Source organism: Scyliorhinus canicula, chromosome 11, assembly GCF_902713615.1.
Source record: "Scyliorhinus canicula chromosome 11, sScyCan1.1, whole genome shotgun sequence".
Taxonomy (NCBI): Eukaryota; Metazoa; Chordata; class Chondrichthyes; order Carcharhiniformes; family Scyliorhinidae; genus Scyliorhinus; species Scyliorhinus canicula.
Window position 1 is genome coordinate 101,306,784 of NC_052156.1, and position 14,118 is coordinate 101,320,901.

Below are 14,118 nucleotides of genomic sequence, written 5' to 3' on the forward strand. Positions count from 1 at the left end.
ACCTATCCAAATCCCTCTGCAGACTGCCAGTATCCTCTGCACTTTTCGCTTTACCACTCATCTTAGTGTCATCTGCAAACTTGGACACATTGCTCTTGCTCCCCAACTCCAAATCATCTATGTAGATTGTGAACAATTGTGGGCCCAACACGGATCCCTGAGGGACACCACTAGCTACTGATCGCCAACCAGAGAAGCACCCATTAATCCCCACTCTTTGCTTTCTATTAATTAACCAATCCTCTATCCATGCTACTACTTTACCCTTAATGCCATGTATCTTTATCTTATGCAGCAGCCTTTTGTGTGGCACCTTGTCAAAAGCTTTCTGGAAATCCAGATATACCACATCCATTGGCTCCCCGTTATCCACTGCACTGGTAATGTCCTCAAAAAATTCCACTAAATTAGTTAGGCGCGACCTGCCCTTTATGAACCCATGCTGCGTCTGCCCAATGGGACAATTTCTATCCAGATGCCTCGCTATTTCTTCCTTGATGATAGATTCCAGCATTTTCCCTACTACAGACGTTAAGCTCACTGGCCTATAATTTCCTGCTCTCTGCCTACCTCCTTTTTTAAACAGTGGTATTACGTTTGCTAATTTTCAATCCACCGGGACCACCCCAGAGTCTAGTGAATTTTGGTAAATCATCACTAGTGCATCTGCAATTTCCCTCGCCATCTCTTTTAGCACTCTGGGATGCATTCCATCAGGGCCAGGAGACTTGTCTACCGTTAGCCCCATTAGCTTGCCCATCACTACCTCCTTAGTGATAACAATCCTCTCAAGGTCATCACCTGTCATAACCTCATTTCTATCAGTCACTGGCATGTTATTTGTGTCTTCCACTGTGAAGACCGACCCAATAAACCTGTTCAGTTCCTCAGCCATTTCCTCATCTCCCATTATTAAAACTCCCCTCTCATCCTCTAAAGGATTAATATTTACCTTAGCCACTCTTTTTTGCTTTATATATTTTTTAAAACTTTTGCTGTCTGTTTTTATATTCTGAGCAAGTTTACTCTCACAATCTATCTTACTCTTCTTTATAGCTTTTTTAGTAGCTTTCTGTTGCCCCTTAAATATTTCCCAGTCCTCTAGTCTCCCACCAATCTTTGCCACTTTGTATGCTCTTTCCTTCAATTTGATACTCTCCCTTATTTCCTTAGATATCCACGGTCGATTTTCCCTCTTTCTACCGTCCTTCCTTTTTGTGGGTATAAACCTTTGCTGAGCACTGTGAAAAATCGCTTGGAAGGTTCTCCACTGTTCCTCAACTGTTCCACCATAAAGTCTTTGCTACCAGTCTGCCTTAGCTAGTTCTTCTCTCATCCCATTGTAATCTCCTTTGTTTAAACATAAAACACTAGTATTTGATTTTACCTTCTCACCCTCCATCTGTATTTTAAATTCCACCATATTGTGATCGCTCCTTCCGAGAGGATCCCTAACTATGAGATCATGAATCAATCCTGTCTCATTACACAGGACAAGACCTAGGACCGCTTGTTCCCTCGTAGGTTCCATTACATACTGTTCTAGGAAACTATCCGGATACATTCTATAAACTCCTCCTCAAGGTTGCCATGACCGACCTGGTTAAACCAATCGACATGTAGATTAAAATCCCCCATGATAACTGCTGTACCATTTCTACATGCATCAGTTATCTCTTTGTTTATTGCCTGCCCCACCATAACGTTACTATTTGGTGGCCGATAGACTACTCCTATCAGTGACTTTTTCGCCTTACTATTCCTGATTTCCACCCAAATGGATTCAACCTTATCCTCCATAGCATCGATATCATCCCTAACTATTGCCTGGATGTCATCCTTAAATAACAGAGCTACACCACCTCCCTTACCATCCACTCTGTCCTTCCGAATAGTTTAATACCCTCGGATATTTAACTCCCAGTCGTGACCATCCTTTAATCATGTTTCAGTAATGGCCACTAAATCATAGTTAGATCCAAGGAAGTGCCATACAAATTGGCCAGTCTGAGGATTGGGAGCAGTTTAGAATTCAACAAAAGAGCACCAAGGAATTGATTAAGAAGGGGAAAAGAAGAGTTGAGAGTAAGGTTGCATGTTTCTATAAATATGTGAAAAGAAAAGGATTGGTGAAGACATATAGTCCCTTATAGTCTGAAACAGGGGAAATTAAAATGGGGAACAAAGAAATGGCTGACAAACTTTTGTTCCGTCTTCACAAAGGACACAAATTACACACCAGTAATGTAATGGAATTCTGGGTTTAGTGAGAGCGAGGAACTGAAGGAAATTGGTATTAGCAGGAAAATGGTGTTGGGGAAGTTGGTGGGATTGAAGGGCAATAAATGCCCAGGGCCTGATCATCTGCATCTCAGTACTTTAGGAAGTGACCCTAGAAATAGTGGATGCATTGGTGGTCATCTTCCAAGATTCTATAGACTCTGGAACGGTTCATACTGATTGGAGTGTACCTAATGTGACCCCTCTATTTAAAAAGGGCGCTAGAGAGAAATCGGGAAATTATGGACCAGTCAGCTTGACGTTGGTAGAGGGGAAAATGCTAGAGTCCATTTATAAAAGATTTATACGGCAGAGCACTAAGAAAAAAGTGACAGGATCGTACAGAGTGAGCATGGATTTATGAAAGGGAAATCATGCTTGACAAATACACTGGAATTCTGAGAGGACATAACTGGTAGAGTTGATGAGGGGCAGCCAGTGGATGTGGTTTATTTGAACATTCAGAAGACTTTCGACAAAGTCCCACATAAGAGATTAGTGTAAAATTACAGCACACAACATTGGAGGTAGCGTATAGAGATGGATAGAAAACCCGTTTGCTGATGGCTAATCGGCGAAGGGTGGGGGTGATGAGCCCCCCCAACTAGGCTGATCACATGGAATGTGAGATGGCTAAATGGGCCGGTTAAGACGGTATGCGCATTTGAGAGGACCGAAGGTGGACGTGGTAATGTTACAGGAGACGCACCTTTGAGTAACTGATCAGATCAGATTAAGGAAGGGATGGATCGGGCAGGTTTTTCACTCTGGGCTGGACTCTGAAGACTAGAGGGGTCGTGATCCTGATTAATAAGCGAGTGGTATTTGAGGCGGGAAGAATAGTTGCGGATGTGGGAGGCTGGTACATTATGGTCAGTGGGAAACTGGAGGGGTGGCAGGTGGACATAAATGTGAACGCGCCAAATTGGGATGATGCAGAGTTTGTAAAGAGGATGCTGGGGAAGATCCCGGACCTGGATTCGCACAAGTTGCTCATCTTGCTCTAGCAGGAGTGCAGCGAAGGTTTACCAGACTGATTCCTGGGATGGCGGGTGTGAGGTATGAGCAGAGATTGAGTTGGTTAGGATAATATTCGCTGGAATTCAAAAGAATAATGGGGGATCTAATAGAAACTTATAAAATTCTAACAGACTAAACAGGGTAGATGCAAGAAGCATGTTCCCAATGACAGGGAGACTGGAATCAGGGGTCACAGCCTGAGGAAAAGGGATAAACCATTTAGGACTGGATGAGGAGAAATTTCTTCATCCAGAGAGTGGCCGACCTGTGGAATTCACGACCACAGAAAGCAGTTGAGGCCCAAACATTGTATATTTTCAAGGAGTTAGATATAGCTCTTGGGGCTGAAGGGATCAAAGGATATGGGGGGGAAAGCAGGAACTGGCTATCAAGTGGCATGATCCGCCATGATCATAGTGAATGGCGGAGCAGGCTCAAATGGCTATGTTTCTATGTTCATATTGATACTCTTTTAGTTTCCTGATGAATGCAAGAGGAAAAGCTTCGACGTGTTTCTTTTTTTAGCAATACTTACTCATATTATTCCTCTTACATTGCCTGTAAGCATTTTAGTGTTCCTGTTTTTGCTTGTAATTTTAATTTTTGCCTCCCCATGACACTTTTTTTGTATTCCATATAATGATTTTTAGACCAAAAGCTGTAAAGTAAACTTCCTTTTAAATTTCAGTTGATTTTAGAACTCTATTTTTTCTACCCTAACTTTGCAATCATGAAGTGTATTTGTGCTCTGACTTTCTTTTATTTAAGATTGAGCTGACTTTTCCACCCACTTAATTTGGAGGTCCTTTCTTGGCTCGCTGACAATTTTGCTTATCTGGTCCAGCACTTTGTAATCTTTGTCTGTGCTTTTCTACTTTTGTATTGAATCCAACAATTTTGCGATTATTTCCATATTTTTCTCTTGCCTCCCTGATTTATTTGCACACGTCATTCCCTAATCTAAAACTGGCAACACTGTCCTAACCCAATTTAGTTCTGGCCTCTTATGATTTCTCATTTGTATCGCTCCATCATTGATGGTTGTGCTTTCAGCTGTGTGGGCTTTAAGTTCTGAGATTCCCCACCCTAAACCTGTTCACCGTAGCTTCTTCCTTTCAGACCGCCTTTAAAGCCCATCTCTTTGACCAAGCATTTGGCCATCCACCCTGTGACCTAGTGTCTAATTTTGCTCTATGATACTCCTGAGAAGCATCTTAGGACAGTTTATTAGATATAAGTCACTATATAGATGAGTTGCCGTTGGACTAAAAATATACTGATTTGGGAAACAGTCTTTGTATTTAATTGAAACTAATTAGTGTGATAATTATGTGCTACCATACCTAAAATAGCATGCATATCATTTTCATAATTACATAGTCTTGGTTAGTGTTGGTTTAAGGAGTTAGAGACACAATATTGTTTGAATTGTGAAAAATAACATCCCTGTTGAAAGCTGCATTTATTTAGTGGCATTGATACATTGGGATATGTTCTTGTTATTGTGTTGCTGAATTAGAACAGATAATCTGGACAATGTATTCCATGTAGTGAGAAATTATTGTGTCATTGAAAAGTAAATTGTTAGTGATGCTGAATTATTTATTTGTAAATTAATTAGTGCAACAAAATTGATTGCATCATCAATCAGAAATGTTATTTTCATCGGACCCAACAGAGAGGATGGAAGAAATCATGAGGATTCTGGGGGAATTTAGCCAGTTTTCGGGGTATAAGCGAAATAAAGTGGCGAGGGAATGGGACCGGCTGCATAAATTAAATCTGGCCCGACTAGTAGACCAAATGAAGGATGATTTTCGAAGATGGGGCGTGCTTCCGTTGTCACTGGCTGGAAGGGTGCAGACGGTGAAGATGACGGTCCTCCAGAGATTCCTGTTTGTATTTCAGTGTCTCCCCATCTTTATTCCGCGGTTCTTTTTTAAACGTGTCAACAAAGTGATCACTGGCTTCGTTTGGGCAGGCAAGACCCCGCGAGTAATGCTTGAGCGGAGTCGGGGAGGGGCGGGCTGGCCCTGCCAAATTTGAGTAACTATTACTGGACGGCGAATATAGCCATGATCAGGAAGTGGGTGGTGGAGGAGGGGTCAGCATGGGAGCGTATGGAGTCTGGGCAATGGAAGAGACATGTAGGAGCAGATGGAGCGTCGGTCTGGTCCCCAATCTGTAATAATCAGCGGTTTTCCCCGGAAAATATGGATGGGGGGGTTCCGGATATGGCGGAGAGCAGGGATTGAGAGGATGTTTATCGAGGGGAGCTTTCAGGGTATAAGGGCGCTGGAGGAGAGGTTGGGGTTGGCGAGGGGTACCGCTCTTACCGGTAAGGGGGATTCAGGACAGGGTAGTTTCCAGAGGGTGGGTAGGAGAAGGGAATGTCACTGACATTTACAAGGAACTTGTGGGGTCAGAGGAGACGCCGACCGAGGAGCTGGTGCAAGTGGGAGGAGGAGCTTTATCATAGAATTTACAGTGCAGAAGGAGGCCACTCGGCCCATCGAGTCTGCACCGGCACCCGGAAAGAGCACCCCCTCCAAGGTCAACGCCTATCCCTATATTCCAGGGGCTGGTTTAGCTCACCAGGCTAAATCGCTGGCTTTTAAAGCAGACCAAGCAGGCCAGCAGCACGGTTCGATTCCCGTACCAGCCTCCCCGGACAGGCGCCGGAATGTGGCGACTAGGGGCTTTTCACAGTAACTTCATTGAAGCCTACTCGTGACAATAAGCGATTTTCATTTCATAACCCAGCAACCCCACCTAACACTAAGGGCAATTTCGGACACTAAGGGCAATTTATCATGGCCAGTCCACCTAACCTGCACATCTTTGGACTGTGGGAGGAAACCCACGCACACACGGGGAGGATGTGCAGACTCCGCACAGACAGTGACCCAAGCCGGAATCGAACCTGGGACCCTGGAGCTGTGAAGCAATTGTGCTATCCACAATGCTACCGTGCTGCCCACTCCGAGCTGGGAGGAGAGATAGAGGATGGTCTATGGGCGGGTGCGTTGAGTAGAGTCAACTCGTCCGCAACATGTGCCAGGCTCAGCCTGATACAATTCAAAGTCGTTCAACGGGCTCACATAACAGTGGCTCAGATTAGCAGATTCTTTGGGGTGGAAGACAGGTGTGCAAAATGTGCGGGAGGACCAGCGAACCCATGTCCACATGTTCTGGACAGGTCCGAAGCTTAGGGGATTTTGACAGGGGTTTGCAGAAGTCATGTCCACTATGTTAAAAACAAGGGTGGCACTGAGTCCAGAGGTGGTGATTTTCAGGGTGTTGGAAGACCCAGGAATCCAGGAAGAGAAAGAGGCAGGTGTTCCAGCCTTTGCTTCCCTGGTAGCTCGGAGACGGATACTATTAGCTTGGAGGGACTCAAAGCCCCCAAGTCGGAGACCTGGCTATCGGACATGGCTAGCTTTCTTTGTTTGGCGAAAATCAAGTTCGCCTTGAGAGGGTCACTGTTAGCGACTTCTTCGCTGAAAATTAATCGTCAGCAGAAGGGAGAGGGGGTTAGTTTAGCTTAGAGTCGGGGGGCTAAAAAAGGTGTAAGGAAGGGAGACGGCTTTTGCACTATGTTTATAGTTTCATGTTCGTTGTTTATTTTGTTGTTGTTACAATACCAAAAATACCTCAATAAAATGTTTATAAAAAAAAAAGAAATATGTTATTTTCAAAAAATTGTGAAACTTGAAAGATGCATGAATTTCTTTACAGAAATTTTAATTTCTGGCCAATAAATTTGGCAAAGAAGGAAAATATATTTTGTTCAAAGTGTAGCAATTAATCATCTTAAACAAGCATCCACCTTTTACATTGAGCAGATGCTACTGAATCAATTCATGCAGTTTAAAGATTTTGATGTATTTAGCATGTAAAATGTTTCCACCATGCACTGGAAATAATGATTATAGAATATTATAGGGTTTGGCAAGTTCAAACAAACCAAAATGTTAGTTGCAAATGAGGTTAAAAGTATAAATTGTACGGTTGTTGTGATGAAGTATAACATAGCATTTTGCCAAATGTTGCTACATTTTATAATTTCCCTTTTTTGTGTATGTTAGAATATTATACAAAAGCATAGAAATATGCACTGTGTCTTGGGTAGAGGTTTCAAGATACCGTAGCTGATTTCTCTTTCTGCCCCTGTTCAGATATAGTGCATGAGAATTTGAAAATAGGTTCAGATGGTGAGAGTGACCAAGCTTCTGGAACATCATCTGATGAGGTGCAGTCTCCTACTCGAGTTCGTATGAGGAACCATTTACACAGGAGAATCTCCATGGAGGTGGGTTTTATGTTCCAATTCAGGAAATACAAAATGGCTTAAAATTAGCATTTGATTAAATGATCAGTTCTGTAAAGTTTCTTTTGCTCAACTCTGCATGAGGAGGTGAAATACTTATATGTGGGTCTGAATAGAACACGCCTTTAATGTACAGTGATATCATAAGTAGAAAATCTATAAAATTACGAATCTTCTATCTCGGCCATATTATCAGCATCTTGCCTTTCAAACGTGGCAGATCTTAAACTGCAATGTTGGTGATGCTGCACCTCGATATCACATGACTAATTATAAGGCAAAATATCATTAACTCAATCACAGTACATTGAGTTGCCAATATGTGAATGAAAATTGCAAACAAATCCAAAGCAGCAAAAGAAGAATAAATACAACACAGCATGCAAATTGATCTCCTCCCTCTAAAGCTACCATTTAGCAAGTGCAAGGAGAGCAAATCAGCGGAGGCATTAATGGCTTACAGAAAGTGCAGGATGGAGCTTAAGAAAGCAATTAGGAGAGCAAAGGGGATATGAGAAAGCTCATATTTAGGGTAAATCCCAAGATATGGGAAGAGGATATCCAGGGAAGAGTAGGACCCATGTCCCCCATGAGGGACCAAGGGGGAAATTTGTGGGTTGAGCCATAGGACGTTGGTGTGGTGTTCAGCGAATACTTCACATCTGTCTTCACCCAAGAGAATGAGGAGGTAGATATGGAATTCAGGGAGAGAGACTGTGAGGTTCTTGAGCAAATGGACATAGGTAGTGACACGGTATTGGAGGTGATGGCAGGCTTAACAGTGGACAAATTTATCTCTGGATAAACTGTGTCCGAGGGTGCTTTGGCAGGCGATGGAGGAGATTGCAGGGGTCTGACTCAAACTTTTAATTTCTCTCTGTCCATTGGGGGGGGGGGGGGGGGGGGGGGGGGTGCGCGCCAGAGGACTGGAGAACAAAGTACAAAGAAAAATTACAGCACAGGAACAGGGGACCCCACTTATTTTCGAAAGGTTGTGGAGATAAACCAGGGAACTCATAATAATAATCTTTATTATTGTCACAAGTAGTCTTACAGTAACACTGCAATGAAGTTAATGTGAAAATCACCACATTCCTGCGCCTGTTCAGGTACATGAGGGAGAATTCAGAATGTTCAAATTACATAACAACACGTCTTTTTTGGGACTTGCGGGAGGAAACCGGAGCAGCCGAAGGAAACCCACGCAGAAACAGGGAGAACGTGCAGACTCCACATAGACAGTGACCCAAGCCGGGTATCAGACCTGGGATCCTGGAGTTGTGAAGCAACAGTGCTAACCAATGTGCTACCGTGCTGCCCAAGCAGTGAGTCTCACGTCAGTGGTGGGGGAACTATTTGAGAAAATTCTGAAGGAGAGTATCTATCTCCACTTGGAGAGGCATGGTTTGCTCAGGAATTGTCAATATGGATTTGTCAGAGGGAGGTCATGCTTAACAAATTTGATTGAATTTTTTGATCATATGACGGTGTGTAGATGAGGGTAGTGCAGTTTATGTAGATTACATGGATTTCAGCAGAGTCTTTGACAAGGTCCGACATGGGAGACTTAAAAAGAAGGGAAATGCACAAGGGATACAGGGTAACTTGATACGGTGGATTCAAAATTGGTTTAGCTGTAGGGGACAGAGGGTGGTGACAGATGGCTGCTTTCGTGACTGGAAGCCACAGAATTTGTGCTGGGTCCCCTATTTGTCATTTATACAAACAACATTGATGACTATGTGGAGGGTAGGATTTGCGGATGAGACAAAGATTGGCCAGGTGGCTGACAGTGATGTTGAGTGTTTTGGGTTACAGGAAGATATAGAACAGATGGTCAAATGGGCAGAAAGGTGGCAGGTGGAATCTAACCCTGAAAAGTGCGAGATGATACACTTTGGAAGTAGCAATTTGACAAGGAAGTATTCAATGAATGGCCTGACACTGGGAAATTCCAAGGAACAAAGGGACTTTGGCATGTTTGTCCATAGATCTCTGAAGTCAATGGGCACATTATAGGGTGGTGAAAAAGGCATATGGGACACTTGCCTTTATCAATCGAGACAGATTACAAAAACAGGGAGGTCATGTTGGAGTTGTATAGAACTTTGCTGACGCCACAGCTGGAGTACTAAGTGCAATTCTGGCGGACACATTATAGGAAGGATGTGAATGCACCAGAGGGGGTGCAGAGGCGATCCACCAGGATGTTGCCTGGGATGGAACACTTAAGTTATGAAGAGAGGTTAGATAGGCTTGGGTTGTTTTCACTAGAACAAAGAAGACTGAGGTGTAACCTGATCAATGTGTACAAGGTTATGAGTGGCATGGACAGGGTGGATAGGGAGCAGCCGCTGCCCTTAATTGAAGGGTCAGTTACACGGGGACAAAAGTTCAAGGGAAGGACCAGGAAGTTTAGGGGGATTTGAGGAAAAACCTTTTTACCTTTTAAGGCAGCAGGGTAGCATGGTGGTTAGCATAAATGCTTCACAGCTCCAGGGTCCCAGGTTCGATTCCCGGCTGGGTCACTGTCTGTGTGGAGTCTGCACGTCCTCCCCCTGTGTGCGTGGGTTTCCTCCGGGTGCTCCGGTTTCCTCCCACAGTCCAAAGATGTGCGGGTTAGGTGGATTGGCCATGCTAAATTGCCCGTAGTGTCCTAATAAAAGTAAGGTTAAGGGGGGGGTTGTTGGGTTACGGGTATAGGGTGGATACGTGGGTTTGAGTAGGGTGATCATGGCTCGGCACAACATTGAGGGCCGAAGGGCCTGTTCTGTGCTGTACTGTTCTATGTTCTACCCAGACGGTGATGACGGTATGGAATGCACTGCCTGGGAGGGTGGTAGAGGCGGGTTGCCTCTCATCCTTTTAAAAAGTACCTCCACATGGACAGTGACCCGGGGCCGGGTTCGAACCCAGGTCCTCGGTGCAACGCATGAAGCTTAAGAATAACAATTTAACAAACGTTAAGCCATTACACAACATTGGAAAAAGGACACCTATGTCTAACCATAGAATCGCATGTGTAAGATTAGAAATTTATTTTTAAGGTTCTTGGAACTTGAGTTGAAACTTTCATGTGGGCCTTGGAACTTTTCATGTTGCTTATGAGAAAATTCACCAAAAAATAGGCTGAATTAAAAGAATGGAAAATCAAGAATTAAATACCTTGCTCATCAAGATTTTACAGGGTTCAAGCCATCATGTAGAAATTTTGAAGCAATGGTGCTTGAAATGATTTTATTTTATACGGTTGTGCAGGAAAAGTTTGAGGCACTTTACATCATGCTAGGTGGTGGTCAGCCATCTTTTTGAACCGCTGCAGTCCATATGGTGTGGGTACATCCACAATGCTGATAAAGAGGATTATCTTATCTTGAGTGGCAGTGAAGCAACGGCATCACGGAAGTACCATGGAGGGTGCGTCGCGGCTAGGAGGGGTCCTAGATTGGGGGGGGGGGGGGGGGGGGGGGGATACCGGGTTGCTGCTGGAATGGCCAGGAAGGAGCTGGTGTGGGCCGGGGGGGTAGAGGAGAGGCGTTATCGCCATGGGGAACGGGTCGGGCGGGGCGCGCTGGCCTGGGGCGAGCAGTCGATAAGCTATGGCTAGCCGGCGGGGGAGGGGGGCGGATTGCCCTCTGATTCGGCTGATTACCTGGAACGTGAGGGGGCTGAATGGGCCGGTTAAGAGAACTAGGGTATTTTCTCATCTGAAGGGGCTGAAGGCGGACGTGGCTATGCTCCAGGAGACCCACTTGAAGGTGGCGGACCAGGTTCATCTGAGGAAGGGGTGGGTGGGCAGGTTTTTCACTCAGGATTGGACGCAAAGAACCGGGGGGGTGGCGATTCTGGTGGGGAAGAGGGTGGCGTTCGAGGCGGCTGAGGTGGTGTCAGACAAGGAGGGCAGATATATTATGGTGAAGGGTAGGCTGCAGGGAGAGAAGGTGGTGCTGGTTAATGTATATGCCCCGAATTGGGATGATGCTGGCTTCATGAGGCGCTTGTTGGGCCGCATTCCGGACCTGGAGGCAGGGGGCCTGATCATGGGTGGAGACTTTAACACAGTGCTGGATCCCCCACTGGACCAGTCCAGTTCAAGGACGGGTAGGAGACCGGCGGCAGCCAAAGTGCTGAGGGGGTTTATGGACCAGATGGGAGGGGTGGATCCCTGGAGGTTTGGGAGGCCGAGAGCGCGGGAGTATTCCTTTTTCTCTCATGTCCATAGGGTTTATTCCCGAATAGATTTTTTCATCCAGAGCAGGGGATTGATCCCGAAGGTGCAGGATGCCGAGTATTCGGCCATAGCAATCTCAGACCATGCTCCGCACTGGGTTAAACTGGAGATGGGGGAGGCGCGAGACCAGCGTCCGCTCTGGTGTCTGGATGTGGGGATGCTGGCTGATGAGGAGGTGTGTAGGAGGGTCCGGGGAAGTATTGAGGGGTATCTTGATACCAACGACACGGGGGAGGTCCGGGTGGGGACGGTCTGGGAGGCTCTGAAAGCAGTGATCCGGGGGGAGCTGATCTCCATCCGGGCCCACAGGGAAATGAGGGAGAGGAAGGAGAGGGAGAGACTGGTGGGGGAGCTCCTGGATGTGGGCAGGAGATACGCGGAGGCACCGGAGGAGGGGTTGCTGGGGGAACGGCGTAGTTTGCAGGCCAAATTTGACTTGTTGACCACCAGAAAGGCGGAGACACAGTGGAGGAGGGCGCAGGGTGCGGTATATGAGTATGGGGAGAAGGCGAGCAGGATGTTGGCGCATCAGCTCCGTAGACGGGATGCGGCTCGGGAAATTGGTGGAGTGACGGATAAGGGGGTGGGAATGTAGTGCAGAAGGGGGCAATGTAAATGGGGTCTTTAGGGACTTCTATGAGGAACTGTACCGGTCGGTACCTCCGATGGGGAGAGGGGGGATGGAGAGCTTCATGAACAGGCTATGTTTCCCAAAGGTTCAAGAGGAGCTGGTAGAGGGGCTGGGGGCGCCGATAGAGTTGGAGGAGCTAGTCAGGGGGATTGGACAAATGCAGTCAGGTAAGGCCCCTGGGCCGGATGGGTTCCCGGTGGAATTTTATAAAAAGTATGCGGATCTGGTGGGCCACCTGTTGGTGCGAGCATTCAATGAGGCACGGGGGGGGGGGGGGGGGGGGGGGGGCTTTGCCCCCGACGATGTTGTGGGCAATGATCTCTCTGATCCTGAAGCGGGATAAAGACCCCTTGCAGTGTGGATCATACAGGCCTATCTCGCTCCTCAATGTTGACGCTAAGTTGCTGGCGAAGATCCTGGCCACCAGGATAGAGGACTGTGTGCCAGGGGTGATACACGAGGATCAGACAGGATTTGTCAAGGGACGGCAGCTCAACACGAATGTGCGGAGACTGCTAAATGTCATCATGATGCCGGCAGTGGAGGGGGAGGCGGAGATAGTGGTGGCGCTGGGTGCAGAGAAAACGTTTGATAGAGTTGAGTGTGGGTACCTGTGGGAGGTGCTGGAGCGGTTCGGAATCGGGGGGGATTCATCAAATGGGTGAGGCTGCTCTACGCAGCTCCGATGGCGAGTGTACATAGAACATAAACTTTTAAATGCCCTCAATGTTGGCGAGTTCACTACTGTTGCAGGTAGGGCATTCCACGGCCTCGCCACTCTTTGCGTAAAAAACCTACCTCTGACGTCTGTCCTATATCTATTACCCCTCAATTTAAGGCTATGTCCCCTCGTGCTAGCCACCTCCATCCGCGGGAGAAGGCTCTCGCTGTCCACCCTATCTAACCCTCTGATCATTTTGTATGCCTCTATTAAGTTACCTCTTAACCTTCTTCTCTCTAACGAAAACAACCTCAAGTCCATCAGCCTTTCCTCATAAGATTTTCCCTCCATACCAGGCAACATCCTGGTAAATCTCCTCTGCACCAATTCCAAAGCTTCCACGTCCTTCCTATAATGAGGCGACCAGAACTGTACGCAATACTCCAAATGCGGCCGTACCAGAGTTTTGTACAGCTGCAACATGACCTCATGGCTCCGGAACTCAATCCCTCTACCAATAAAGGCCAACACACCATAGGCCTTCTTCACAACCCTATCAACCTGGGTGGCAACTTTCAGGGATCTATGTACATGGACACCGAGATCCCTCTGCTCATCCACACTGCTAAGAATTTTACCATTAACCAAATATTCTGCATTCCTGTTATTCTTTCCAAAGTGAATCACCTCACACTTCTCTACATTAAACTCCATTTGCCACCTCTCAGCCCAGCTCTGCAGCTTTTCTATGTCCCTCTGTAACCTGCAACATCCTTCCACACTGTCTACAACTCCACCGACTTTAGTGTCGTCTGCACATTTACTCACCCAACCTTCTGTGCCCTCCTCTAGGTCATTTATAAAAATGACAAACAGCAACGGCCCCAGAACAGATCCTTGTGGTACGCCACTCGTAACTGAACTCCATTCTGAACATTTGCCATCAACCACCACCCTCTGTCTTC

General features: G+C 46.2%; 1 protein-coding gene across 4 annotated transcripts in view; it reads left to right on the top strand.

Annotated features, from left to right (window-relative positions):
• The window catches only part of cdk17 (cyclin-dependent kinase 17), a 292,409-nt gene that overhangs the window by 149,124 nt on the left and 129,167 nt on the right, over positions 1-14,118 (top strand). For 3 of the 4 annotated variants that reach the window (XM_038810897.1, XM_038810899.1, XM_038810898.1), the window contains one exon: positions 7,479-7,612. The exons of the other annotated variant lie outside the window; for it this stretch is intronic. In XM_038810897.1, the coding sequence (XP_038666825.1) occupies positions 7,479-7,612 (134 nt within the window). The remainder of the gene's footprint in view (positions 1-7,478; positions 7,613-14,118) is intronic. 4 annotated transcript variants of the gene reach the window in all.